Source organism: Prinia subflava, chromosome 10 (genome assembly GCF_021018805.1).
Source record: "Prinia subflava isolate CZ2003 ecotype Zambia chromosome 10, Cam_Psub_1.2, whole genome shotgun sequence".
Lineage (NCBI taxonomy): Eukaryota > Metazoa > Chordata > Aves > Passeriformes > Cisticolidae > Prinia > Prinia subflava.
Window position 1 is genome coordinate 16,949,142 of NC_086256.1, and position 26,764 is coordinate 16,975,905.

General features: G+C 39.4%; 1 protein-coding gene across 1 annotated transcript in view; it reads right to left on the bottom strand.

Annotated features, from left to right (window-relative positions):
* ABCA4 (ATP binding cassette subfamily A member 4) overlaps nucleotides 1-26,764 on the bottom strand; it is a 67,851-nt gene that overhangs the window by 3,816 nt on the left and 37,271 nt on the right. The window contains exons 19-46 of the mRNA XM_063407533.1: nucleotides 25,961-26,185; nucleotides 23,344-23,521; nucleotides 21,916-22,047; nucleotides 21,111-21,250; nucleotides 20,042-20,179; nucleotides 19,597-19,784; nucleotides 18,526-18,616; nucleotides 17,715-17,920; nucleotides 17,223-17,271; nucleotides 16,458-16,699; nucleotides 15,915-16,039; nucleotides 15,172-15,270; nucleotides 13,803-13,992; nucleotides 11,467-11,561; nucleotides 10,520-10,552; nucleotides 9,251-9,356; nucleotides 9,059-9,133; nucleotides 8,419-8,588; nucleotides 7,334-7,511; nucleotides 5,801-5,916; nucleotides 4,976-5,123; nucleotides 4,394-4,517; nucleotides 3,550-3,679; nucleotides 2,528-2,648; nucleotides 2,295-2,357; nucleotides 2,077-2,183; nucleotides 960-1,101; nucleotides 260-394 (exon numbers count right to left, since the gene is read on the bottom strand). Coding sequence (XP_063263603.1) covers nucleotides 260-394; nucleotides 960-1,101; nucleotides 2,077-2,183; nucleotides 2,295-2,357; nucleotides 2,528-2,648; nucleotides 3,550-3,679; nucleotides 4,394-4,517; nucleotides 4,976-5,123; nucleotides 5,801-5,916; nucleotides 7,334-7,511; nucleotides 8,419-8,588; nucleotides 9,059-9,133; nucleotides 9,251-9,356; nucleotides 10,520-10,552; nucleotides 11,467-11,561; nucleotides 13,803-13,992; nucleotides 15,172-15,270; nucleotides 15,915-16,039; nucleotides 16,458-16,699; nucleotides 17,223-17,271; nucleotides 17,715-17,920; nucleotides 18,526-18,616; nucleotides 19,597-19,784; nucleotides 20,042-20,179; nucleotides 21,111-21,250; nucleotides 21,916-22,047; nucleotides 23,344-23,521; nucleotides 25,961-26,185 — 3,746 coding nt within the window. The remainder of the gene's footprint in view (nucleotides 1-259; nucleotides 395-959; nucleotides 1,102-2,076; nucleotides 2,184-2,294; nucleotides 2,358-2,527; nucleotides 2,649-3,549; nucleotides 3,680-4,393; nucleotides 4,518-4,975; nucleotides 5,124-5,800; nucleotides 5,917-7,333; nucleotides 7,512-8,418; nucleotides 8,589-9,058; nucleotides 9,134-9,250; nucleotides 9,357-10,519; nucleotides 10,553-11,466; nucleotides 11,562-13,802; nucleotides 13,993-15,171; nucleotides 15,271-15,914; nucleotides 16,040-16,457; nucleotides 16,700-17,222; nucleotides 17,272-17,714; nucleotides 17,921-18,525; nucleotides 18,617-19,596; nucleotides 19,785-20,041; nucleotides 20,180-21,110; nucleotides 21,251-21,915; nucleotides 22,048-23,343; nucleotides 23,522-25,960; nucleotides 26,186-26,764) is intronic.

The following is a 26,764-nucleotide window of genomic DNA, read 5'->3' on the forward strand; positions in this document are numbered from 1 at the left end:
AACAGTTTAAATTCAGATTTTTCTAGATTATAGATTTTATCTCAACACATTCTTTTTTGAAGATCTTTCTTTTGTAATCACTTGAGGTCCATTGGAAACATAGTTACGCATCCCAGACTACGCCTAAAATTAACTCAAAATTACACAGAAATAGCTGTAAATTGAGGGCAGAAAGGAGCTTGCAAGGACTTTGTAGCTCTTTAGCAGGTAGTGTTATGTTATACTGCACGACCCAGGGCTGTGTTTCTGTGACACTTACTAGCAAGACAAGTGGTGGGCAGCCTATCAGGGCAATGGCAGTGGAGAGCTTGCGCTTGTTGCCACCACTGTAGGTCCCTGCCAGGTGGTCTGCATACATAGGAAGTCCCAGCTTCTGGATGCCCCATTCAGCAACCTGTGAGAAAGACAATCTGTTTCACACAGCAGCTAATGCAGAACAGATGGGATTGCTGATGCATCCCTCTTCTGGTAGAAACATGACAGTCCCCTGGGTTTTAGCACATTCATTTTAGAACTGGGCCAGGAAAGTAGAAAATATTTTTGATGATGATGAAGGGTATTCTAACTACATGAGGGAAAGCCATAAAGCAGCCTCAGCTGTAGACTTCTATCTGTGCAAAAATTGAAATTATTTTCTTCTGGAATCTTCTTCACGTTTTCTTCCCTATACATTCACAACTCTAAAGGCAAGAACAAAACAGCAACCATTTGAGCCACAGGAATCACATCTTTAGCCTTCCATTGTTGGCACCACAGATTTCCAAGTACCATTAATGCCTGAGAACCTGCATTTGATAGTGTGGTCTTGTTACTTAACTGTCCAAATGACAGGAACCACTCCCAGGACTTCAATACACAGAATAACAAGTCCGCTTAGGAAATTCTGGCCCTTGGCATGTTGAGAGCACGATTAATCCTCACAAATATCACTGTAACTATCAAAAGCAAGACCACTATACCCTCTCGATTTCTTCTGCTGGAACCCCCCGCAAGCGTGCATATAAATAGAGGTGTTCTCGTCCTGTGAGCAGGTCATCAATGGCATCAAACTGAGGGCAGTATCCCATGTTTTGATGGACATTAGAAATGTGGGTCAATACACTGGAGAAACAAAGAAAAGAGTTGTAGTTCTGTAATATTAATCTCTAAGACAGAGAAGAACAGTTTGAATACCATCCTTATTTTCTGGGGCAACAACTCTTGTAAGAGGGGAATTAATTCTTCCTGATAAAACATCCTACGAAAATATCTGTCTGTACATAAGACCAAGGAGTATATTGTTGTCTTAAGTCAGCTCAGTCCTAGTTAAGAGTTAAGCCCATTTCCCCTCACCCATTATCTTGTTAAAGAAACTAACTTAATTCTACAGAACTAAGAGAAGTTCTTTAAACAGCCACTCAGGCTTACTATTTTTTGAAAACAGTGTTTATATCTAGAAGAAAAGAAGCAGTTATTTCAGCCCAGAATATGGTTGCTAACAACAGACAGACAGGACACAAGGCTAACACTTTAATGGTAGTAGGAAAAGTACAGAATCACAGAATGGGTGTGGTTGGAAGGGGGCTCTGGAGGTTATCTCGACCACTAACCCTGCTCAGGCAGAGTCACCTAGAACTGGCTGCCCAGGACCATGTCCTGGCAAGAAAAGAGTTATTGTTCAAATCACATCAATGGACAAAGAATTAAATTCCAACTACACCCAACAAGCCAAGGCACACAACCTTAAACTAACATAAGTGCACACCAGATCACACTGTAATAACTTGTGGCATTATGCCAGCACTTTGTAAGCAAAGATGCTAGAAACAGCCAGAGAAAAGTCCCAAAGCTCAGATCAAAGTACCCTGTTGGATGGGTATCCTGTATTTCGGAGCTCTTGCTACTACGTCTGATTGCTTTGTCCCACTTAGCATTACTACAACTTACCCACAGATTTTACAAGGGTTAAAGGTATCAGATGCAAGTGTGTGTTAGCTGTGATCTCAGAGCCATAGAGCTGCTGGATCACTGAGCGTGTGATCTGGACAGTTCTAGGCTGGTAAATGGACTGTCACAGGGGTTTTTAAAGGTACTTACCTATTGCCAGCCACTACAGCATCTCCAGATGTCACATCAGTATCTCCAGTCAGCATTTTGAATGTTGTTGTTTTACCAGCACCATTCACTCCCAAAAGGCCAAAGCACTAAATTGCAAAATTTATCATATTCTTTAATATTTCCAAGTTACAAATCAGCAGGGGCATAAAATCTGAACTGATCCATGGACTGCAATTGAGTGTTATTGAACAACCTACCTCTCCAGGACGGATGCCAACACAGAGTCTGTCCACTGCAGGCTTGCATCGACCTGCATAAATCTATATTGATGGGGGAGGAAAAAAAAATGGAAAGTTCCTATTCCAAGACATCTAGTCATCACAGTAATGAAAATCATCTGACTTTTTAGTTTAGTTTAATGCTATTGGGATGAGGCAACTTTAGAACTGAGACAGGAGTAAATATTTTTTCATTCTTCTCAAAATATTACCTTGGTCAGTTCCTGTAATTGTAAGATATCGGTTTTGTTGCCTCCATTCATAATTCTTTTTCTTTCTTCTGCAACATCCTCGTCTTCATTAATAATGGGTGACATGGCAGTCTCAGCAAACCTGGAAAAACCCAAGATACTGAGTTGCCCTGGGTTCAGTTAGAATAACAATGTGAAACAATGGCTAATCTGCTGCCAAAAATGTGACTGGTGGAAGCACTGGGGCTGAAACTTCGCAATGTGACATTGGCTGGAGTATTCCTGCTGTTGGGAGAAGCTCTGACCTTTACAGTTAATCTCTAGATACTAAAAAGGGAGGAAATGGCTTGCTCAAAAGAGCATGCCTTGTCAGTCACTGATATGACAATAACCTGCCCCTTAGCCACAGCTTTTACTATTTGTCTAATCTTAGTACCTATGATGGTCCTTAGAAGTTTTGAGTAGAACTCTCTGCAAGACAGTATTTTTATAGTTGCACCAAGTAGTGCTCTTGTTGGCAATCTTGAACAGGAGTGAATGAGCCACCCACAGCTGGCAGGGAGCTGTTTTCATGAAGGAGAGGCACATTTGTAAAGCAGAGAGGGGAAGGTCACACAGTGTCCAGGATACAGCTGTCCTCTGCCCCAGACTAGAATTGCTGTCTTGGGATGTCAGGCTAGTACCTCATAGTACTAGCTAGTACCTAGCCTGACTGCTACTGATGACACTACAGACCTTCTGGGTAATTCTATAATCTCACTATTACAGTGTCTTAAACTAAAAAAAAAATACATTAAAATCTTAATTAAAGAAAAATAATTTCTTTAATAAAATATTCTTATATCCACTTAAGATGATGCAGATTTGTAAATGCTTTCTTGAATCAGGATATCAATAAATTAAGATTAGATCAGGTAAATAAATAGAAAACAAAAAGGCTACAAATATAGAGAAAAATTAAGAACAAAAAGAAGAAAAGAGGGACATAGAGAATAACAAAGATCCTTTAAATAAAGGAGCATTAATAGAAATTTTAGACATACCATCTTGTGGAGAAAAAATGGTGCTGCATAAAGAGATTCAGAAAGAAGAACACAACTCCTTGAAGAGCCATGGCAACCAGGTTCTTTCCAACAAAGTCCCACTGAAAGGGATCAGAAACATGCTCCTCACCTTCGGAGAAAGAGCACCAGAAAGGAAGATGAAATACTGCTGAAAAATCCCTCTACTCCTCAGAACAAAAAGCATAATCGTAATGAATTACTGTACTTTATTTGCTTATGATTACACAATGGTTTTAATTTTCCAGTCTTATAAAAATTCTTAACAGAATGCCTTTCAAGTTCAGCTGATGCATGGAGTAAAAATAATCTCTCTGAATACACAGTAATTTGGATATCATTACACATGGATTATGTGAAAAGACACATGCGTTCTGAATAAAAACAGATGAGTTCTGCTGTATGACTATTCTTTTAATAAGTTGTCTGATATCAGAGACAATGACGTTCCAAGAGAATGCATTTGAAGAACACTCACTTTAAACATTAACTGAGGTATTCAAATAAAATCAAAAAATAAATCCTCCTGTAATGACTTAAGGTCTTCCAAACAAAGGATGAAAAGCCACCAGAGTCTGACACTGAACAAATGGGTTCATTTCCAATGCAGACTACAGGCTGGGCCGTTGAGCTCTGGCAGCACTAACATCAGAAGTGATTCCTTCAGAGAGGGTGAGATTTCATACTCCTCATCCATCTGATAATGTAAGAGGTGAGAATTTCAGAAACATCTACTGCTTAGTTCTGAGTTAATCCTTCCAAACATCTCATCTAAGGTCAGGACTTGTGACACTGCCATAACTTGTTTCTTATTTGCTTTACCTACCAAACCTTGCATATACTTCAGTCACAGCTTGGTTCATGGCCAAGTCGATGAGTCCACGGCCCAGACAAAAATGTGGCAGGACAAGCAGTATATTTTTCAACGTTTTATTAAACTTCAGCAAAGACTGTAAGAAACAGAAACAATATAAACTGTTTAAACCAGACCTATTCAAGAAAACTGAGCTACATAAGTGAAAAGTTCTTTGTGATGTCAGAGAAACTGGATGTTCTGTGTTCTTAAAACAGAGAAAACAGAGTATTTATCAAGTTACACTCAAAGCAACATAAAACACAAACAGCAGAATCCTGGCATTCACTGCATCAGATAAGGTGCTTGTGAAAAACGGGCAATGGGGAGAAAATTTTATTTTATTTCTCATTATCCTACTCTGATTTTCTAAATAATAAATTCAACTAACATCTCTAATATTTTCCTGTGGTGGTATTTGGTGGCTGATCTCTCTCAGCCTTTAACTGATGAAGCCTTTATTATATTTCTCTCCCCTATCCAGCTGTGGAGAGGAGTGAGAGAGAGGCTTTGGACGGTGCCTGGCCTCCTGCAAAATTATAAAACATTACTTACCGGATTATTTTCAAATAATTCCAGGATGAATGTAATGGCACTGCTGTCGATTCCCACAAAGAGATTAATACAAGACAATGCAACATAAGCAGTGCTGGGGATACTGAAGAAAGAAGAAGCAGGGTACATCATGGGAATTACTGCCCATCTGCATGCAAGAAATAGAAAAAACTATGATAACTTTTCCATATTCTCATGTCAGTTGGCCTAAAGAAAATTCAAATTAAGCTTTCTTCCTATCCCAAGTATAACAAAACGGTGTAACCAACCAGTAACTCACCACAGTATTTTCTCCCTGGTTACTACATAAGATTTTTTCTGCTTAGTCTTTTTTTTTTCCTTTTGCTATTAAAATGCAGGTCAATAGACACTGCTAAAATAGAGAAAACTTACTGCTAGCAAGGTTGCTATCACCCCAGGTATCTTTGCACATTTCAGTGAATTGTACACCAAGAAGAAGAAACAAAGGAATGTTGAATGCTGAAAGATACTTTAGTATTGACTGTGAATGTGGTAAATGAACAACCACTAAATTCCTACAAAATGTACAAGGAGGAAATCGCAAACTGAATAAATATATTTTCCTGTACGAGTCACATGTAATGCTTAAAAGTGCAAGGCAGGCAGTGACAAAATAATCTCTTGTAGCAAGTAGCCAGAGAGAGTATGTAAATATCCCAAAGAAGAATCCAGTTTTAACCTGGTTTGGATCCACCTAGTTCTATTTTTCAAAGCTGGGTTCCACTAAGTACTGAGCTCAGTAACATGAAATCATTTCCATGTGAAATACGGGGCCCACCTGCAGCAATAACCTCCAGCACTCACCCATACAGGAGCAGCAAGGCAATGAACGCAGGGAGATTGGCCCGCGAGGTGTACGCTTTCTTGTTGAATCCAGCGAATATAGCCACCACCATCCCAGCACTCAGGGCATAATTCACCTGCCACAGCACAAGGGAAGATCAGTGTGTAAGACTTGAGAAGGGCTGCAAACATATCCAGATCCTACACATCATTCCAAAAGGAATTTATATTGAGGAACACCAGAATTTGAGTTAGACTAATCACACTGAATTTTTTTGCATCAACAGGTCACTGCCAATGCTCAACATTTCTCTAAGACATCTTTCATCAGACTGTTCATCAAAAATACAACATATATTGTTGTTCCCTAGACTACAGTTTGTGAATCTATTATTTCATAGTCTGGCTGCCAGGCTTCCCACAAAAAGTGGCCATGGGTCTGCAAGGGAAGTGCAGTTTCTGGTGGTTTCTGGTGATGCAAACAAAGGCTGTGTAGGATGGAAGAGTTAGTCACTTGAGCCACATTCCTGGGAAGAGGCTAAAGTGAGTATGCTTGGCCACTGCTTGGTTTCTCTGTTCAGTATTAGTATCACTACTCCACTGTAATCCATGGAATTCCCCATGCAGAATGGAAGGTGGCATTCCACAGAACTGCTAACACCACTTAATGCCTTTGCATCATGCTGTCAAGGGCAACAGCCAAGCAGAATTCCTGTCAAGGAAGCTGCTGTGAACTGCAGAGAACAAGAATGCTGGGACCTGCTTCTTTTCCCTCATTTACTAAAATAATGCTTTGCTTTATCTTCTCCTGAGAGAACACCTTCCAAATTCTAAAGAGTTTTGGACTTTTCAAATATTGATTTTCTTTTCTTTTTAATTTTTTTTAATTCCATGTTCATGCTTTTCTCATTGCATAATTCCTTGGCCGCTTTCTCAGTTGTGAAGGCATAGCCAGAGAACCAGTCCTTGTTTTGCCTCAGCCAGCCAAAGAATCTTCTCTTTTATGACAAAGTGGCTGGAAGGAAGCTGAGCCCTGTCTAAGCAAGTCTGCACCTGTGGTGTAAATGTTTTTGGAATAACACAGTGACCATGATACGGTACCTAAATGAATATGTCACTTTAGACACCCTAGAGTATTTTGTCAGACCTATAGATGCTCTTCCAGCAGGCTGTGAATCTTCCCCACTTAGGTTTTTTGAATATCTTAAAATATGTTTTGGATCTTCTAGAGGACAGGAGCGACTAACACCAGGCAATGAGGCTTTCCCTGCTGTAGTAAATTGTATTTCATCATATATTCAGTTGTAAGGGCTAGAAATCCTGAGACTATAAAAAATACAGCTCCATTAGCTGACTGAGTTGTGCACCTGAATTAATTTCTACATCTGTAATTAGTTCCGAGGCCAGATCCTTAGCATGGTCTCTGAGAAACACTGAAGAGAAATTAATGCTTTGCAATGCATAGAAACACCTTCACTTGATTCAGTGATTTGCCCTCAGTTCATGCACACCCAGGATAATCAGAGGCTGTCAATCACACCAGCAGTTACTTACTAAGTCCCACATGAAGTTAGTTAGCCAATAGGTGACAGGGCTCACACCACTGACAAACTGGAGGTGTTTGGCTTTTGTTACACGTTCTTGGATCAGGTATAAAACAAAACTGGCTGGTATGAAGGACATGGCAAAAATCACACAGATGGCAACAACAGCATCCACTGAAGTGGTGAGTCTACAACCAAGCACAAGAAGAGACTGTGAACAAGGGAACGGATGCAATGCAACACTATATTAGCATTTGGGGACTCTGGAGGGTGCTTCAAGACCTAGAAGTAGCAAGGATGGTTTTTCAGTAGAAGACCTCTTCAGTTTCAAAATGTGCTAGTGCATTATTCCAAATTGCTTTGAGGACTGTAGCTAACAAATATGGCACCATTCCCTGATCTTTTACTTGCTTTATATATCTCAGTTTGACAGCCCTTCCTGTGTGATCTCAAACTAGACATTTAAGCACAATAGCCAAAGAGCTCTGGAAGCAGGGAAAGGAGAAACTTTAAGAGGCAGGTTGGAGACAGTGAGATGAAGCACAGATTTTGCCTCTGTACTATAATGCACAGTTTTCAGTTTCAAAGAATTATGAACTTAATAGAAGAGTGGAAAATCTTGTCTTTTCAAAAGCTTATGACTTTCACATTTGGAAATACACCAATCCTACTACATTCCATTGAAAATCTACCTGCGTGCTGTCCTTGGCACCAAGAGAGCAGGTTGTCAACTACTTGACTTGTAGTCAATCAAGGACAAGTTCTCATCCCATTTTTATTACGTATTTTGTTTCAGAAGTACCTGTATTGGATTTGGAGCATTAACAAAAATTGCAGAATCTTTGTGCTTGGGAATCAAGAGAAACATGCAATAATGTATATCCAATGGTGATAGTTCCTATGTGGGAGGGGAATGAACTCTTGTGGGAATATAACAAGACATGATTAGATTCTTATTTAGAATAAAACTTCAGGGAAGGGCCTCCACATTCTGTCAATTGAACTCTTTCTCCTCTGAGTGTGAGCATGCTGGAAGTTGCAAGCTGCCAGGAGAGGGAGGAGTAAAAGCCAGAAGCAGAGCACAAGCAGACTTACACAGTGACTTCAGAGAGCTGCTCCTTGGTGAGGTTCAGAGGATGGTTTATAGCAGTGATCCCATGTTCCTCAGGGTCTTGGCCAGTCCTCAGATTAGCTCTGAGGATTGCATTATTTGCTACATTGAGGAAACTAACCATAGCATGCCAGCCTTTATTGTTAAACCACACCTAAAAGAGTCAGAAATCACAGATTAATTTAAGAAGCCTTCACTGAGCTACAGGAGAAAATTTGGCTGCTTTTTATCTACTTTGGTGGGCATTGTCAGCAGGGGTGAATCAAGCACCAGGAATTCATGGTTCCTGGGCACAGTCCTGCAGGAGGAGCTCACATACTATGTTTTTAAAAGCATTGGACAGCTACTGTCAGGGGATTTCATAGAAGCACATTTTAAGATTTAGTGTATTACTAAGTATTTAGGACAGCAAGTAGTACTAAGAACATGATTAAAAAAAATTCTCACATTTGAAATACTATCAGTAAGAATTACCTATAGTATGGGACACAATGTTAATACTAAGTTATTTCTAAAGTATAGCATTTCAGCTCTTCTTGCATCTGGGAGTATTACCAGCTATATTCTCATAATTTGAAGTCTATATCCAGACTTAGTGAGTTAGCAGACTTATTCCAGCAATACCTTAATATTATCTTCAGTTTCCATGTATTTAAGAAAATTAGGCATTTCTTTAGCAGCAGCCAGTGAAGTTTGTCCCTAAAACAAAAAAGAAAAAGCTAAAGATCAGTGCTCTAGGTGAAATCTAATGGTGCAGTAGCCGTGCTTTAATAAGGGGTCAAAACCCAAACAAACAAAATTTTAAATCTTGCTTACTCCTGTCACATTCATCATTCGGCCAAGATCACTTAAAAAATTGACAATTTGATCTCCAGAAACATGAAGGACTGGAAGCTTTCCTCCTATAGAAATTCCTCCATATCTAATAAAGAGAAAAATATCATCAATATCTCATACCACACACCTGTAACTGTACATTAATGGAAATACCAAAAACCCACTTAATGCAAGTTTAATTTCTATACATAAAATATTTAATGTATAACAATTTCGACTCTTTGTCTAACAAATTGTATTAGGTCTTTTTAGGGCTTACAAATAATAGAAGCTCTATAAGTTTCTGAGAGGTTTATGCCAGGATCCTGAGAAAATTATTTAGAGAGAAGATTTGGAGAAAACAGTGATTTCTACAGAACAAAATCTTTAAATCAAGATAATTACCATATAATGGTTTAGACTGCATGGAGGACTAAGGACAGCACAGACCTCAGTAAAAACTTCAGATGCTCTGAGAGGAGCAAGTATTCAGCAATGTCAGTACCAGCCAACGCTCCATAATGGTAAATACTATTGCACAAGATGAGCTGAAGCCTAATCCCATAGGGAACAATGCTTGCACATGAACAAGCAGATATTCCCTGTAGAAAGGCAGTCATCCAGCTGCTATCTTTGAAGTGAACTCCTACTGCTGGTGAGAAATGAAATGAGTATGTGCTTCAAACTAACCACTCCTCTTTCTAAGCTTTTAGTAATTGCAGTGTACACGTCACACACTGGGGTTGCTGTTGGCTCTACCTAAAGGAGAGAACTAGTGCAACCTGGTTAATAACTACTGCACGTGTACAGAGCAGGCATGAGGAACTGTAGTTGTTACTCTGCATTCGATAGGCTGGTGTCTAGGTTTCATCCCCCTCAGGCCCTTTTTTTGGAGGGTCTGTCTTTTTTCTGTGGCACTGAAAGAGCTGTGTCACAGCAGTATTACAATACACTGTACTATTGCATCGAACCTTTTCACCACTCAGGCCCCATTGGTTTGACTCCAGTAGGTAATAAAGCTCTGATAGTTCCATTGTGAGCCTCTTGCTTTCATCTCCTGAAGGGAGTTCAAATGAATATAACCCCTCATCTTTATAAGACCCTTCCTGATCCCCAGCCTATTTCCCAATGAAGCCATCTCTTTGTTCTACACTTTGTTCTATACTTTGTTCCCCTTGTCCATTTGCAGAAACATTGTGAAGCTCCCTAGTTAAACAGAAATACATTGTTCCTTTATTTACTACCTTAATCTGTGAATTGGTTTCTTACCTCTGCTCATTGACCCAGTATTTACTCTTCAAGCTGAAACAGACAAAGAGAATCCCCTCTCAATGCACAGAACCAAAGCAAGTGATACATCAGGTTTAAATAAAAATTAAAGTTGAATTCCTATACTTTGCAGACCTCCAGTCTGCTGGTTAGTACTTTGAGTTGTGGGGTTGGTTGGCAGGACTTTTGGCATTCCTTGCAGTGTGTTTTTGGCTTTTTGTTTTCTGATGTGATTCCTCTCTGGTTCATACAGAGATAAGCGAGTTTCCTAAAGTGACACATACTGGGCTATTCTAATCCATAATTAATTGATTTTAGAAGATGTATCTGAAGCAATTATGACACATGCTAAGGGGAAATCAGTCAAAGGCAGTCAGAACATAGCTATATATAAAGGCAATTTCAAGAGCTCTGCTGGGAACTGCAAAAGCAGCAAGGCCTGAATCAGAGATAACAGGCCGTGGACACTGCACAGCTAATCACCACACCCAACACACAGGCCAGCCGAGCAGCTATCAGTAGGATGGATGTATCTGTGTAACATTGGTCTTTGGCTGCTCTTTAGCACTTCTGGGAAGCAAGCGATAATTAACTCGGGCAGATGGTCACGTTAGCGTGGCTGCAGTTCCTCAGAGAGACAAAGCAGTATCTCTGCAGGGCAGTTCACCAATGCTGTGCAGAGGCACCATTTTTGTCACCATTAACATGGCATTCCATCAGCACTGAAACTTAGCTCTGCCTATAAAGGAGTACCTGATTATACAATAGTTATAAATGAAAATATTTAACTCCCCTAAAATCTGCCTCTTCTACTCATATGCTCAAATCTACAGAATACTGTGGCAAATCAGGTGTTACGTCATTATTAAACAAAAATTTCATCGTTAGTTAAAAAAGAAATTTGGGAAATTTTTCCTTCTGAAAAAGAAATAGAGATTCATCCCTACCTTCCTTTTATCAAAGTGGGGTATGTTTTCACCAGAAAATCTGAAATATTTCTGCGGGTCAGATCTTGAAGAATTTCTGTGCTGCGTTGCACTCTCTGGCAAGAAACAAAAAACTAATCAATCACAACAAAGTTTAGAGTGTCTTAAGCTACTAAGTGTTTGTCAGGAAAAGAGAAAAAATAGTTTTGGTTTAGAGAAAATGCTCAGGTTCATAGTATCACTGAAAGATAGCAGGTCAATCCCTCAAGCATCATTTCTAGCCTAAACATCCTTACTTTACTAAGACTTTAGAAGAAATCAATATATTTGTGATGCATGACACAAAACAGTTGCATGTCACCCTGAAACAAGTATTTACAACAAAGGTCAGGGTTGCTCAAGGCTTCTTCTTCAATCTGAAAGTAGGAAACTTTTCAAATACACTGAAGTGCCAGTTAAAAAAAAAAGGCAGTTTCCTATGATTTAGCAACTTTAGGTAAAAATTAATACAAAAATTTCACCTTCACTAGCACATTAGACAGTTTGAATGAAATTTACTTTTTTTTTTTTAGATATGCCACGTGATAACTTTGTTGAATCTTTTACAAATAACGGATTGCTGTGAAATGCAAGACCTCACACTCCTGAGTATCCCAAGGAAGAGGGATCCTTGGGATATATATATAAAGAGTATCCCTTAAGAGGTTCCTGGGCAGCTTCAGATGGCAAAGTTTGCCACCTAAAATCATCTGATAATGACATAGATTGTAAGTCTAATGAACTTTCCAGAAGTTCCTGCATTTGTCCACAGAGAGTACTGGATGACACAGAAGACACATTAGAGACATCCAGCTGATTCTAGACAGGAAGACTGGTAACATCCCCCTAGTGCTTTCATTAATTGAGTGGTCTATGCTTAAACAGAATTCTATTGACAATTATTTACACACTGTGGATTTCCTGGAGACTCAAGTGAACTGCTTCTTTCTGCCAAGTTATACAAAAATATAATATCCAGCAAAATTATCAGGATAATATTATAATAAACATATTTTGTTTAGAGGACTAGAATCCCCTTAAACAAATAAAAAAAATTGCATCTTACTTGGAATTGAAGTTTTAGACTAAAATTCTCTGAAATACATTAGCATGTAATCAGCAAAATTCAACTTTGCCTGTTGGACAGGGATTACTAAGAAATCAGAAATAACTTGGGATGCTGTAAGGTATATAACCTCTATCCATTTTTCTTTTCTTCATAAACAGGAATTCTAGAGATATTTAAAACAACTTTGTTTTGTGAACAGTGATAGAGAAATCAAAGCAAGCTGATTTACTGTTTTCAAGGGATTGTGTCACGGAAAGTGGTACAGTCACCATCCCTGGAGTGTTCAAAAATGTCGAGATGTGGCACATGGGGATGCAGTGGTGAAGATGGCAGTGCTGGGTTAACAGCTGGACTCAATCTTAGAGGTGTTTTTTAAACTTAATGATTCTGTGATTGTATGAAAATGAGAAATGTTTTAGTCATTTTGCTAGTGTGTTCAGCCTGGCAAACAGGAATATTAGAGATGAACAGTGTGCAAGGTGGGACATTAAATTAGTGAGCTACTACTGTGAGAGTGGCTGCAATTCTGTTTAACTTCTTAGAAAAACATTTATTAAATGCAAACACTGACAGGCTGTAATTTTTCTTTGCTCTTCAAAAGAGTAAGCACATTTTATAAAGGGCACTGCTAAGATCATTCAATAGGAGAAGAGGAAATGTAGCTTTGTTTTCCTCCATACAGCATCAGTGGTTATTAAATTACTCATCTTCATGCACATGCATAAAATATTCATTTTGCTAGCTTAGAACATTTCTGATAGAAATGGAACTGAAAGACATGCAAAAAAATAATAATTTGGGGTTCACTGAATATTAATTTTTCCATTTTAATGAGATGACCACACAAGTTTTTAAAATTGTGACACTTTTTTCTTTTTCTCTTTCCTCTTTCTTCCCCCTGCCCTTCTCTCCTTTAAAGAAAGGCAACCTTCTAAACAGAACTGCTCTTTGAGGTGAAAGAAAATAATTTTTTTATTATTTGACAAATTGTTGAAATTTTTGTGATTTTCTTCTACACAAAAACTTTGCAATCTGGATGAAAACAGTAATGAAAATTTATTTAAATGTGCAAGCTTTTGAAATACCTCTGAAGTTGAATTTCAGATTCCAGCAAGTCGTGCTCTCTTGAAAAAAAATGTACTCAACTCCTTCCATGTATATTAGCATGGCAAGGTACTTAGACACTGATCCCTTTTCCAGCACTTGCCATGAAACTTTTCTACAAAGATTTATGGCCCAAGGACACAACCTGTGGTGGTGGGAGGCCGCCTGCACCAGCAGGGCATTCTGGCAGCATAGTGAGTTTCTTGTGAGTGCTGCACTTGCAGGAAGGTGATGGATTCTGGGGGCTCCACTCTTGGCTCAGCAGGAGGCTGCTTAGGTTAGGATGAACAGCAGGGGTGTTCCAGGCAGTTGGCAGATTATTGCAGGGGTAGTTCCTGTGGAGAGGAACAGAGCTTTAAGCTGTGCAGAGATAATGGTCCATGAGAACTCACAAATCCACAAAATCACAATGCTCTAAGCAGATATTCCCCCCTCAGCCCTCCTCCTGTGAGTTTTGAATAAGAAAAACATTTTAAAGTATTTGGTACATACGAATAAATATAGTTCCCCTCCCCATCTCTGCCAAGTTTACTGCCTTCAGCTTGCAGATAGGACACTGAAGAAGGGGAATGTGTTCCATCCATTAGTACTGGAAATCTGCACTGGATATATCTTTGTGAATCACAGAATCATTAGGTTGGAAGAGACCTCCAGGATCATCAAGTCCAACCCAACCCTAACCTCAACTAAACATGGTACCAAGTGCCACATCTAGTCTTTCCTTAAACACATCCAGAGATGGTGAATCCACCACCTCCCCAGGCAGACCATTCCAGTACTTTAATAGTGAAGAAACTATAGTTTTCCTTTCTCATGGAGTATCTTTTCCTTTTTTAAAATTTCCTCTTTGATTCTGCCATACCAAGTAAAGGAGAGGAACAGGAGAAGAGAGGACAACCAGAAGGATCAAATCACTGGATATCATGGCTAGGAAAGGGTCAGAGGAAAGGGAGCAAATGTCAAAGCATCGCAAGGCAGTGACAAATGGCTCCAAAGCAGGACTCAAAGGCAGAGTAAGCAGATAGGACAGCAAAAACTGGAGCTCTCCTAATGTTGCCCTCACTTGAGAATGAGAATCATTTCAAATCATGGACACAGTCCTATTGCCACTTCACAATCTGAGTGACTGCTGAAGTTATGAAGTTATTGCTTCCCAACACACCAATGGGAACTGGAGGAACCTGAAGGGACTCAGATGTGGAAAGTGCCAGGGAAGCTGAGAAGATTCGGGCCCAAGGTTACTGACCTACTGACATAAATTTCAAGGTTGCTTAACTCTCAATATCAAGCTACATGAGCTGATATCCAGTTATTCATATTGAACACTGTGAATCATTCTTAATCCAGTGGCAGTGTTATCTTGCTATTTGTTTGTCTGTTACTTTTGACCCAATATTAGATATAGTCAACAACATATCTGAAGAACTGGGTCTTGTGAAGAGTCTCAACTACTCAAGTTCCACTAGAAATACTCTGCTAGGATCTCATTCAAGAGAAATTAGCTAGCAACTTACAAAAGAGGCTGATTCTTCATGCAGCGAATTCCAAATCCTGGTTTATTCAAGAAAGCATGAGTAAGGGAGACCATTTGCTCATTGCCAGGGCGTTCATTGCTAAGGGAATAAGATAGGAATTTCTCCATAAAATATTTTTTTAAACTATTGTATGGTAGTGTAATACACATGGCAATTAGAGGACAGCCATATGGCAGTACCAACTGCCCCCATCCCCATGCTGATAATTCAATTGTTTTATTTGTTTACGTAAAAACCCAGAATGTTCTGAGATGGTTGACAGGTAGTGGTTCTTATATCTTAATACTAAAGTTGACTTCTGACAGAGTCAGCAGCATTCTCCAAAACAGGCTTGAATCCTCATTGCTATTCTCCCAGCACTGTCACAGTCAGTTATCAGAAGATGAAAAACATATTCTGCATTTTCATTTGCAGAGGTCTGGATCTCCTGATAGATAGGATATGCAACTTTATAAGTACTGAGGTCCTGAATTCAGGTAGGAAGAGGAGAATACTGAAGTTAGAAAAATATTTGAAAGACTATTTGTTAGGTGTACTAGCAGCTGTATTCTCCATGTGCACCAATTTCAAGCTATTTTAAGTCTGCTGATTCCAGGGAAGTGAATCTTTTCTTACATAACACACAGTGAGAAAAAAAGCAATGAAACAGGGCCCCATGATGTTAAACTCTAGGGAGAAAAAGGTGGATGTGTGACAAATTATCTTTAAGTGATTCCTCTTACCTGAAGAAAGTAAACTGTTGTCCATAGATCCAAGGATGTAATGTTAAGGCAGGATATTCTCCAAATGGAGGAATAATGACTGTAAGTACTAGAGACAGCAGCACAAAACTAGCAGGGAGAACAACCTGCAGGGAACACAAAAACTTCCCATTAGGTTATATTATTTAATGTTGTAGAGTGACAGTGTACACACTCCATAATATATGTAAGCAAAGGAATGCAGGAGCACACAGATCCAGTCTAGTTTAACTCCTGAACATCAACCATTTAATTTCCAGTGCTTTTGCTTAAAATTCTGGTTGTCATAGAACTGTATTACGTTAAAAATAAAAGACTGGGCTAGTAATATAGAATCATGAACTTGGTGCAGTTGGTAGATCCAGGCAGAAAGAAATAAATGAAGAGGCAGAAGAGTTGGACTCATAATTGCATGGTTACTCATTTGCAGCACCTTTACTGCTTTCTATAGGGCCATCATTGCTGGAAAGACAGTGTTGAGAATGTTGTGGGAAAGACTCAAGAACAACAGGAGTCAGTCAATACCTGTGCTAGGAAGTCCTTGTAGCTGCGGGAGGCGTGGTGGAAGCGTTTGATGAGCAGTGCTTTGATCTGCTGATGTACAAGCTGAAAGCCTTTGTACTGTCGGGACCCTTTGCCTTCATTTTGATCTCCTGCTCTGCCTACTGGCATTCGAGCAGTGTCATTAGTTTTCAGGGCGGTTTGTTCAGCTGGTTTGTTCTCAGTAGGAGTTTTGCCAAGAGCAGAACCATTTTCTTGAGTGTCTCCTAGGTTAAGATGAGAAGCATCAGAGAAGACACTTTATCTTCTATACATGAAGCAGTACAGACATTTTAATGAGGTTCAGATTTTACCAACTGTATATATCATATCTCCAGATTGTTTTAATTACAACTGCTGCACTGTGGTTGTATTTAGTGACATTATATAAGTTAACTCTCCTCTTACTCAGCAGAATGAACAATTTAATCATCTGTGTAGTTTATGGACTAATAGTCAGCAAAGTACTTTTTATACAACTACTAAAACTGTTGGCATTTGGGTGCTCAACACTCCACTTTTATTTTCATAGTTAAGAATCTCATCTAAGCCAAACAGAAGTCTTTCTGCTGACCTAATCTCTTTTTTAAGGTGTCATGTCAGACTCTAAAAACAGATGTTTGCTGACCAAATTTATTTTGTCAAGAACACATAAAAGACTGAAAGTTCTGAAACTCCTCTTTCCAGAGTGTTCAGAATAAAAAGCAGTCCCAAGAACAATCAATCAAAGATGGATTTGTGGATCTATACCTGTTTTTTGCATTTCAGGGTCAGCTTCTGCTGTGACCTTTAGGAAAACCTGCCATAGAGAAACATATTTTCTGGTTAGGAAAACAATAGTTACGATAACCTGACTTTTACAACACCATACATCATCCTTTAATATTAAAGAAGAACACTTTTTCAGTACTTCATATTAATACACAATCAGAGGTCTCTTATGAAATACCTCAGAAAATAAATAAATAAACAAAGATACAAAAATAACCAAAAAACCCACAAACAAAAAAGAGATGGATTTCAGGCTAATGGGTCAGGCTCCAGAAGGCTACAATGAATTAAGGGTTGGATCCTTTCTCTAGGCCCTTCTCAAAGATTTTCTGAGTGTGCCACAGCTTATGGGACTAGATTTTAAAGGACATATTAGGAATTAAAAATTAAATGTTTAAGAACAGGAAGAGTCTCAATAAACATTTTGGTTGCTTATGGTGAGGTCAGAAGGTATTTTAATCTGTCTGTTACCTCTTCAAGTGGTGTGTCTGAAACTCCAAAACTGCTGAGTCCCAGGTCATCCAAGGTTTCCTCCAGCTCTCTGAAGAGACTGGCATAAGATCGTTGCTTAAAGTTTTTATTGGGCAAAAGATAAATAAGTTCCTGACCAATGCTTTCAATTAATTTTGCTTCTGGGATATGATGGTGGATTACTTCTGCTAGCTCATTTAGATCTCCTGTGAAAAGTCAAAACAGTGTCCACAGAATGAATAATTAACCATATTAAGCATGATTTCAAAAGCTGTTGTTTGCACTAAAAGGGTACTGCTCTATTACATAACTCAGAGATATCTCAGTTAATTCCGCACTAGACTGGTCTACGTTGCTAATTATGCATTAATTATGCTATGGACTTATGTAGCAGGAAACTATTTCAGGTTTGTTAATAAAGCACAGCAAAATCTTCAGGAATATCTACTTAAATTCTTCTCTTATGCAGAAAACCCAAAATTGCTTTTTTTCTGAGCAACTTTAATTTCTTGCTCTAGATATGCTTCAGTTTTAACATTAACAGTTTAAATGACACAAAACCCTATGCCATACTTGTAAAGCACACAAACTTCCAGTTCATCATCTATACCCGAGACCACATACACAAAAATGGGTCAATGGTAAGCAAGACCACAAAGAACCCTTATTAATTTCACATTACAATACAACACAAATGTTAGACACAAGGACCAAAGAAGTGGGCCTTGGCAGCATTGATCTGTAAGACAAGATTGCAGCACAGCAGGAGACATAGCAATGTGCTGGAATGCTGAACCATCCTGCTTCTTACCATCCAGCTCCAGCTCTGGAGCTCCTTCTTCACCCCTGTGCACACAGCTGGAGCAGGAGCAGGAGCACTGAGATCCACAGCTACAAAACGACTAGCATGGACAGGCAAGAGATAAAAGATTAAACTGCTTCAGACACACTCAAAACAGGATGTAAAGGTTGTCAATACTTGAACAGCTAAAGTCAGTGAAAAGTATGTCATATCCAGAGCACCTTGAACATACTATACTGAAAATCATCTGAAGACTGGATTCAGCAATGCAGAAAACATAAATCCATCTGCACAAGTCAGTTCTAAACTGCATACAAAATACCCGAGGGAATGTAATCAGTAGGGGCCATGAGTGTACAGATTGTGCTGCTACTGGGACACACAGTCCTATTTCAACAGAAAGAACCCAGAACCTTACTTTTCAAGCTGTGAGGGGCTGGTTTAGCTATAGATAAATGTAAACTTCTCTGGTGTCTCATCTACTTATCAGACTATCTAATGTTTAAAATCAGTGTACTGCAAAAGCAAGAATCAGAAAGACCTGTATAAGGACACAGGTAACTTGAGAGTTGGGGTTGTTCAGCCTGGAGAAGGGAAGGATCCAGGGAGACCTTAGAGACCCTCCAGCACCTAAAGAGGCCTACAAATGAACTGGATAGGGACATTTTACAAGCATGTAGCAATAGGACAAGGGGGAATGGCTTTAAACTGAAAAGGGGTAGATTTAGATTAGTTATTGGGAAGAAATCCTTTACTGTGAGGGTGGTGAGGCACTGGAACAGGTTGCCCAGAGACGCTGTGGAAGCCCCACCCCTGGAAGTGTTCAAGGCCAAGCTGGATGGGGTTTGAGCAACCTTGTCTAGTGGGAAGTGTCTCTGCCCACAGCATGGGGGTTGGAACTAGATGATCTTTAAGGTCCCTTGCAACCCAAACCATGCTAATATGATATTCATAATTATATAATCATGTGATTAACTGCAGTTTTGTACAAACTGTCAAGCAGTACTTAATTGCTGTTTTCCTTGGTGCAGTGACAGCATTATTCAGATTACACGTACAGGGGGGGAGATTCATACTTACTGTAGCCCTTCCCATTTTTGTGGTTCTCATTTTGCGAACAAGAGTGAGATAAAAGCCAGAGCCAAAACAGTTCTTTAGGAACACAGGAGAGCCTGAGCAGAACAGCTTCCCTTGGGATATGATGGCTACTCTGTCCCCAAGGATGTCTGCCTCATCCATATGATGGGTTGATAGGATAATAGTTCTGCCTAGAAGGAACAAGGAGGAATGTTCAAGGCATGGACTCTCTGGAAGTCAAAACTGTGTTTAGCTTTTTGGCGATTATTTCTGTGCACCAAAGCCAGCCCCAGGTTTGGCACAGCCATAAGCATCTGTTCAAAGAATCTTGTTTGCTTGTGTTCATATCCCACTACTCATGACAGTTTACACAGCAGGCACATATTGCATCTATAACAAGTTTGAAAAATCTCACCAAAAAATCAGTTTCTACTCTCAAATCTCTTACCTGGGCGATATTTCAGCAGGAGGTCCCAGATAGATCGCCTGGAATAGGGATCAACTCCAGAAGTGGGTTCATCCAAGACTACCACTTTTGCTTCACCCACAAAAGCAATGGCAACAGAGAGTTTCCTTTGCATTCCACCTACCAGAGGACAAGCACATCCAGGAGTGTAAGATGTTATATAAGTGGCAGGGATATAATTAATATTGCTTTTTTGGTGTGGGGAAAACCAGCTACAAATAAAATGAAACCTGTCCTCAGGCACATATCTGCAAAGATAAACTAATAGTAATTTTTCTTCCGAAATTCAAAACAAGTTGTTCAAACTTTTTTTTTTACAATATATATTTTCCACATTGCATTTCCTGCTTCTTGCCAGAATCAAAATCAGGAAGACATGAGTTTTTCATGTTCTTTTGTGAAACTAACCAACTTTTATAGTTGTAATCAGGACAAAGTGGTGTAAGAACAGCTGGCTGTTTATTCAAATCAGCCTTTGAATCTGAAAGTGAGAGTTGTTCAAATATACTATGTGCATTTGTATGTTCAGAATGGAAGAAACTACTCCTACCAAATAACACAATATTATGGAGCACTGGTCTATATAGTGGAGCAGCATGATAGTATAGTATTTAATTTGCCTTGAAATAACATAAAGTTCTATTTTGGTTTATTTCTCATACTGACCAAATTTTTATGTATATATTTATTTAAAACTAGTAGCTTCAAGTATATTTGAATTTGTTGTATATTTATAAGACGCAGAAGCTTTAAGGACAGGTTGTGCCAGCTTTACTACTTGTACAGTTCCATTTACTCCTTGAAATGAAAGCAGTGCACATTGGTGTGTCAGAATACAGCCTCAAATATGTAACTCGACCAATAATTGCCCAAAGACCAGGCAGGATGGGGCTGTGAGCAACCTAGTCTACTGGAAGGTGCTCCTGGTCATGACAGGGAGTTGGAACTAGATAATCTTTAACATCCCTTCCAACCCAAACCATTCCATGATTCTATGAGAGACAAAGAAAAGACAGCAGGAGAAAACATCTTAGAAAATTCCTTTGGGTACCTGACAAATTCTGAGCTTCTTCATTTCTTTTATGGGTGAGGCCCATGTCTTCCAGCATTGTTTCCAGCTCTTGCTCAGCTTCTTCCCTGGATCTTCCTTTCAGTTGAGAATAAAACAAGATGTGCTCTGCTACAGTAAGGCTGTGACATCAGACAGAAAGGCAAGAAGGCACATTAAATTAATAAGCTGTTTTTTTCCCAAGCAGCAACAAATTCACTATAGCTTTATCTTGCTAAAGGAAGAGAGGTTGCATTACCCTAAAAGATCTTCATTGGGATCAACACACTTCACTTGGAGGTCATAGTCTCTTTCTTTGCCTTTTCAAAGCAGAACCTGCTACTAAAGCAGGCATCACACCATCCATTTACGGGAATAAAATAGAAGACAGTCTGCTGTTAAGATGAACACAAACTAATGGAAGTGAAGCTGGAAATCACCAGAGAAGGGAGTAAGTGGTTGAATGGTAGTAAGAAATGGGCACAAAAATATCCTGCTGTTGCACTGTCAACTTGGATTTTTTTTTGCTTTAGTGGTCCTAAATTACAGTGCATGGACCTCCAGGATAACTCCCTCTAACCCTACACTACAACAGAAAACACCAGGAGCACTGTTATTTTCCTAAGAAATTTTGTTCCCAGTGAAATGATGCAGGAGATTTCTCCTGCAGGATGTGATGTTAAGAGATGAAGTTCCTCTGAAATACATCTGCTGCCAGCACAGTAAGAAAAACAACACAGCCTTTGGGGATTCTCATGCAGGGAGACTGGGATGCTTCTTCTGGAAGCCAGTTGGGAGTGATACTCACTGATTGAACAGGATGTTGTGCTGAGGGCACATCCCCAGTCTGTGCCGAATGGAGTCCATGTGAGTCTGGATGTCCAGGCCGCCAACCAGCACAGTTCCAGACGTGGGTGGGAAGAGGCCTGTCAGTATCGACCTGGGAAAACAAAATGAGGAACTTCCTCCTCTCCTATCTCTGTGCTGGAAGCTACATTACATGATTCCACTAGATGGAGCATGATGACTTCTTTCTATAGGCCTGGATGAAACAACTCCAGAGAAAAGCATGTATGTAAGTACTCTTGATCTGCTACACAGAACCTGATGGATCTGCTAACATCATTTATCATACAACTGTCTATATGGTTCTGGCTTGCATTAAGAAACTGATTTAGTTCGGCATGTTATATCAGCCCTACATATAAAATCTAAAATGAACCTCATTAGGATGAAAAATGAATAATGGTTTGTGGTCTGTGGCCATGCTGACTCATGCCCTAAATCTTTACCTTCTGTAAAGTAGAAGACCAAATGTTATGTTGCAAATGGGTGGCATCTGTTAATAGATTTGGGGGATTAGCAGATTTTTCAGTTTAAAAAAGTTCAAAGTAATAAAAATTTTTGTTCTTATCAGAAGAATAAACCCTCTCAAATTTACAAAACATTTCAGCAGAATAGGATGCTTTTATTTGGGGTTGAACATATTCCTTGTGAAACAACTTAGAAAATTAAAAGGCAATTTAAATTGCCTTTGAAATAAAAATGTTTTAATTGAAAAAGTATTCTGCTGAGAAAAGTCATAATGAAATACATTCAATTCTTTCAACATTTAGTGAACTCGTCACAGATTTATCAAAGGTTTTGTTTACCAATGAATCTTATTTTGCCAATATAGAAATTCTTTTATATGAAGAAAATTAAACATCCTTAAAGTCCAGCTTCCTGAGATGCTAGGTTTCTAGGACTAGAGGAACATTTTAATCTGGACACAGAACTTGCACATGTGTAGCCATTTTATTTAAAGAGGGCCTGTATTTTATACTCCTTTGCACAGACTGATAGATGTGACTGACCTAGAGCCGGTTAGAGAAAGCAAGAACATGTGGAATGTAGTGGCTTGCAAATTTTCATCTTCTTTCATGAAGAAGATCCCTCTCTTTCTTCATCTATGGTAGTTTAGCCATGGGAAATGAATTCTAGGGGAGAGAATTGCTTCCTCCTCTCTGGACTTTCACTTGTTTGTTCATGCATTACTTCCCTCCCAGGGCTTTAGCTAATCCAGAATATCTTCTTTATGCCTAGGGGCAGCATTTCCTTGTCTGGAAAAGGCCTAATGCTGTGTCTCAAGCCATCCTCAGGGGTGGTAGAGAGACAAGGGAAGAGTGAAAAGAAAGGACAGCTCCAGCAACAGAGCACTGCCCTGGATTTGCTTCTTGTAAGAGAAGAGACTTACATGGTAGTTGTCTTTCCTGCTCCATTGTGACCAAGGAAGGCTGTGATCTGACCCTCATAAAAGGTAATATTTATCCCATCTACTGCTGGTTTGGGCATGTTCGCAAAAATCTTCACCAGGTTCTGAATGCAAACTCCTGGAATCAATCCTGTTGGCTCGGGCTCAAAGAAGGTATTTACTTGAAAGGCAAGAAATCAAAAATGAAAAGAGAATAAAAGCACCTGTTTTAATCCTAGTTCTGATGAAAACACATCAGTAAGTGCAGAAGCTTTAGTACTACCCAGTGTAACACAGCATCATGTGCCAGGGACAGATTCTCCAAGTCACACCAGTACAAAAATAAGGCCAGATTGCTAATTACAGTGCAATAATTTAGATTCACCCTCATATCTATGACATTAGATTCACCCTCATATCTATGACAGGAGAAGCAGAGCTGAGAATTGTGATGGTCTGTGGAGAGGTAACTCATTGGACCAGGGGAAGCTGAACATGCTTTCGTTCTCACTGTGTAGCAGGAAGATTATTTGGAATTGTTTTCTGGAAATACTTAGATAGATTGAAAGATTATATTAAACAAGCAGCAGGTTGCCTTTCTAGCTGGGCTAAAATCTGCCATTCAAATAATCTGCCCAGCTGTGCATTCTTTGACCATGATGCTTAAAAAACTTTCCCCAAACACAAACAAAACACAACAAAAAAATTTGCCTTTAATCCTGGTAGGTGAAATTTACCCCATTGCTGAGACCAGGTCAAGATTTAGATAGGACCTAACATGAGCACTACATGAGATAGCTTCTCTCAGGATTAAAAATGCATTATTGCAAATAGCACCATCAGGACATTTTATTGCACCAGCTTCTCTAGACAAAACAAACTTCCTTTGAAGTAAATTAAGCCCTTGGGCAATGTGAATTATGGGAGTTGAGAAACTGAAACTAAAGACCTTGTCCACTTCTGTTTACACAGAATGCTTTAGGCTTTGTAGGAGGCTTTGCTTATTTTGCAATTGTAGTTTACTTAAATTGTTCAGTACCCAGCAGGCCTGTGTGGAGAGCAGCCAATTCGATCTGGGCAAAACCAGCCCCACATCCATCAGTGGCTTGTGTGACTATCATTATTGTCACCAACAGCACTCAGGAAAAGGTTCCAAATTTGTGGTACATGAGGGAGCTGTGTATATTACAGAACAGCTGCAATAATCAATATAGAATGTGTAGCACTATTCTAGATAAAATTATGTTTATGAATAACTTTTCTTTCGACTTGTGAAAGGAATCTATGTTTCCATTTCTCTTGCTGGGACAAATACAAACATCTCTATATTCACAGAAGTTCACACGGAGTCTGGCTAGATAGCTAGGCATATATTGGCAATTGAGGCATCTTCCTTGGTTTTATATGTATCACAGGCTTAGATCATATTTGTCTGCAACACTCACTAACAAGCGCTCAGGCAAATTCTCTGATGATCTCCCCCAGTATCTCCTTTGCATCACCTGAAGGACACTGGTGGAGGTCAAGCTCCCTTTTTTGTGATTCATATTTCTCCATTTTCATCCTATATCCTCACTGTCATTGAACTGTACTAGGTCTCCTTTGGCTTCACCTCATGCCCCCCAGTTCCTGGGTGGCTGAAGGGAAGACAGGCTTTTTTTGTGCAGTGACAGGCAGAAAGCTCGTCCTTTGTGGCCATGGAGCAGCTGGAACCTGGGAACTAAGGAGTAAAGCACCAAAAAGATAAGGCAGTACCAGGAGAAGATTGGCTGAAATAACCTTTAACCTCTGCCTGTCTTTTTCCTTTGAAGTCCTGTCCTGTTTCCATTCACCCTGAATGCATGTTTTCAGTGCCTAGTGAGGAGCTCTGATGGCCCCACTTTTATCTCTTGCCTTTCAAGAGAGTCAAAAAGGGCTCAGAGCTGCCTGTAGCAGTTGTACTACAGAATCCACACGCATTCCTCTGAGCTTCTCATACAGAAAACTCCTCTGGCTCACCACAAAAAAAGACATTGGGGCTTGAAAACAAGACAGGTCATTCAGGAATTCTTAGCTGGTGGCTAATGTCAGCATCAGAAAAGGCTGCAGATAGACACATAGAGCACTTCAGATACATCCCTTTGCAACTAGCCTTTTCCTACTGATGCAAAACACACTAAAGATAGGAAAAAACCAGGAGGGGTGGGACTAAGAGGAAAGAACATTCCTCTCAGCCTATTTTTATTGAAGTTTAATTCAATTTTAAAAAGTCAATGTATGTGTCTGTGAGGCTTCCCTCAGCATGAAAACTAACTTGCCAAAGCTTTCAGCCTGCATTCGCATGATAAAAAAACAAGCAAAGGAGCTCTTCTGCAAGGCAGCTCTTATGTGTAGTGGCTAAAACATTCTAAGGGGTGATGAATGTAGAGGAATGGCTAAAACATTCTAAGGGGTGATGAATGTAGAGGAATAATTAAGAGTCTATGTCTCTCCTGTGCTTAGCTCTGGCAGTTACATGCTATCACCTACTGGGCTCCTACTGGCTCTTGCAGCTTGGCTCCAATCACTCCTGTGCCTAGTTTGTTATGAGGTACAATGAGTATAGTATCTCAGAAGTACTCAGGTTGCTCTCTTTCCTTACTATTAATTTCATCTTTGTCCTGGACATCTGTCTTAGGCTTCCCCTGCTCGCCGAGTTCTTTTTCTCGTTTGTGTTTACATTGTTTGTTTTTACCATCCTTCTTCCCCTGGCTGTCACTCTTTTCTTCTGTTTTTTCAGGTTCTTCAGATTTATTTGTGTTGCTTTCATTTTTTTCCCTTTCCATGGTCTTCTGATCCACACAATCTTCTGATTCTGGACTTTTTTCTATGTAAATCAAAAGTAATCAGGATTTAATGAACAAAAATTTAATATCCTCTTTTCTCTAGAGGTATTTTGAGGAAAAGAAAATAGTCCTAAGCACTGAGCTTTTCAAGGGCATTAACCATAAGTGTTTTACTCAGGTTAGGAATACAGCACTCAAAACCATCTAGCTTAAAATCTGCTTCATGGTGTCAAGGTCAGATATTTAAGGAAAATGACTGACAATTTTCAAATTGTAGACTCAGAGTAAGATCCTGACTAGTATTAGGTACACGCTTTACATTTTATCCATGCAGCTCTAGACAAAGTTCTCATCACATGAGGAGAAAGACCATACAAACATTTCCACGTACATGGAGGGAGAAAAATTAAAAGAAAATTTAAAGGTTAAATGAAAAACAAATTGCTAAACTGCTACTTAGATTAAGAGCACCAGGCCAAAATGATTGAGTTGGTATTAATCTCTAAGCAAGCATTTCTGACTCTCCATTTTGTCTTAGACATTGCCACCATAAAGGAAAACAGTCACATTGGGTCAGGCTTGAAGCAGGAAGAAGCAGGAGCCCCTGAACAGACTGTTTA